Source organism: Antrostomus carolinensis, unplaced genomic scaffold (assembly GCF_000700745.2).
Source record: "Antrostomus carolinensis isolate BGI_N321 unplaced genomic scaffold, ASM70074v2 scaffold18035, whole genome shotgun sequence".
Classification (NCBI taxonomy): Eukaryota; Metazoa; Chordata; class Aves; order Caprimulgiformes; family Caprimulgidae; genus Antrostomus; species Antrostomus carolinensis.
Window position 1 is genome coordinate 16,132 of NW_010314470.1, and position 1,558 is coordinate 17,689.

General features: G+C 38.8%; 1 protein-coding gene across 1 annotated transcript in view; it reads left to right on the forward strand.

The window, feature by feature from the left end:
• The window catches only part of LOC104524702 (proline-rich protein 5-like), a gene marked incomplete at both ends in the record, with an annotated part of 5,104 nt that extends 3,898 nt beyond the window's left edge, over positions 1–1,206 (forward strand). Inside the window, one exon of the mRNA XM_010167661.1 lies at positions 1,158–1,206. Within this exon, the coding sequence (XP_010165963.1) occupies positions 1,158–1,206 (49 nt within the window). The remainder of the gene's footprint in view (positions 1–1,157) is intronic.
• Positions 1,207–1,558: the final 352 nt, after the last annotated feature.

Genomic DNA, 1,558 nt, shown 5'->3' on the forward strand with positions numbered 1-1,558 from the left:
AATGTGCTTTGAGATGGACAGGGTGAGCATAACTGCTCTGAGAGAGGAAGAGTGAAGGTGTGGTGGGCCTGTGGGCAAATGGAGACGTGGTACAAAATGGTTTGGGAGGAAGGGCGCTGTCAAAGTCAACTCTCAGCAAAGACTAGGGAAAAGTGGTGTGGTTTGGGAGTGAGGACCCCGCCGGAGAACCGGGTGGTCCCTTATTCAAATGGCATTTTCGAACACTCTCCATTACACTTCACGTTGGTGAAAATCAAAACTCTTAGAACAGCAAAAAAAAAAGTGTAATGTTTTGCAGTCAAAAGTGTTGGGCACGTTTTAAATTGTAGGCAGAATTTACTGCTACAGAATTTATGCTCAGAGTCGCTGAAAGTGCAAATGCTCTGAACTTTGAGTTGGTTTTTTAAATGCTTCTTCTGATGTAAAACAATCCTGACTTTTATATCAGAGTTTTGAAATATAAATCTGTATTAGAATCTAAAATTTTTATCACAGCTTGATTGAAAATCCAGCAGTTTTTATCACAAATACTTTAGAGTGGCTTTTGTCTGTGTGTATTTAAAACACCTTTTGTTAAATTTCTAGACTTTGTTTCTTGAAAAATATGTCTTTTTTGTTTCTTTTTTTTAAACGCAGTAGTCATGGGGAAACCACAGCTTCTGCTTGTGTGTTTACTTCGTTGCTCCTCTCCTTATCCTCCCACCTTCTACTTCCAGGAGAAAAGGAAGCACAGCATTAGGGAAATAGGCTATTTTCAGTGAAATGAGACGTCTTTGTTTAAGCAAAAAGCAGAAAAAAATATGAACTGAAAAACTAAATAACTTGTCTAAATTGTCTAATTGAGTCTGAGTTGTCTCCCCAGCTTTCTGTGCATTCAAGAGGGTACATGTTTGGGGTTTTTTTGCTTGTTCTAGGTGTCTGGCTTATACATAGAATTTTTCAGGGAAATGGTTTCATTCCTTCCTAATTTGAGAATAGCTTTTATGGGCATTTGTAGAATATCTACCTAAATGTAAAAGAAATCTAACAGTGGCCAGAATGCCACGTTCATGTGCACTGACTTATCCTTGGTGTGACTGGTGGTGAAGTGTGGCTGTGCCTGTGAGAAACGACCGGCAACGGCTGTCACTTCATGGCTGTGTTCCTTCTGTCTACAGACACCTGCTCAAGAGTGAACTGGGATCGTTCATCACAGATTACTTTCAGGTATTACATGATTTGCTTGCTTTCTTTTGAGATTTGCTCTCTTCATCTTTTTAGCATATATTAAAAAAAACCAAAACAAACAACCCCCTTTTTTTTTTCCATGCATATAACCTACAAGTTTCATTGTTGTTTTGCTACAGAAGATGATGGAGGTCCTGGATGTATTTAATATGGGCCATTTAGCCTTGGCAGTAAGCATATTTGTGGGTGTATATGCTAAATTAAGGGTAATCTTCCTTTGCACTTAAGGCTGCTAGTAGCCTGCCGAGGTCGAGAAGGAATTCACTTGAACTTTTTAAAGAAGATGGGGTACTTTTCAATAGGGGTTTTTTTTCACCTTATTTCTCTGGTA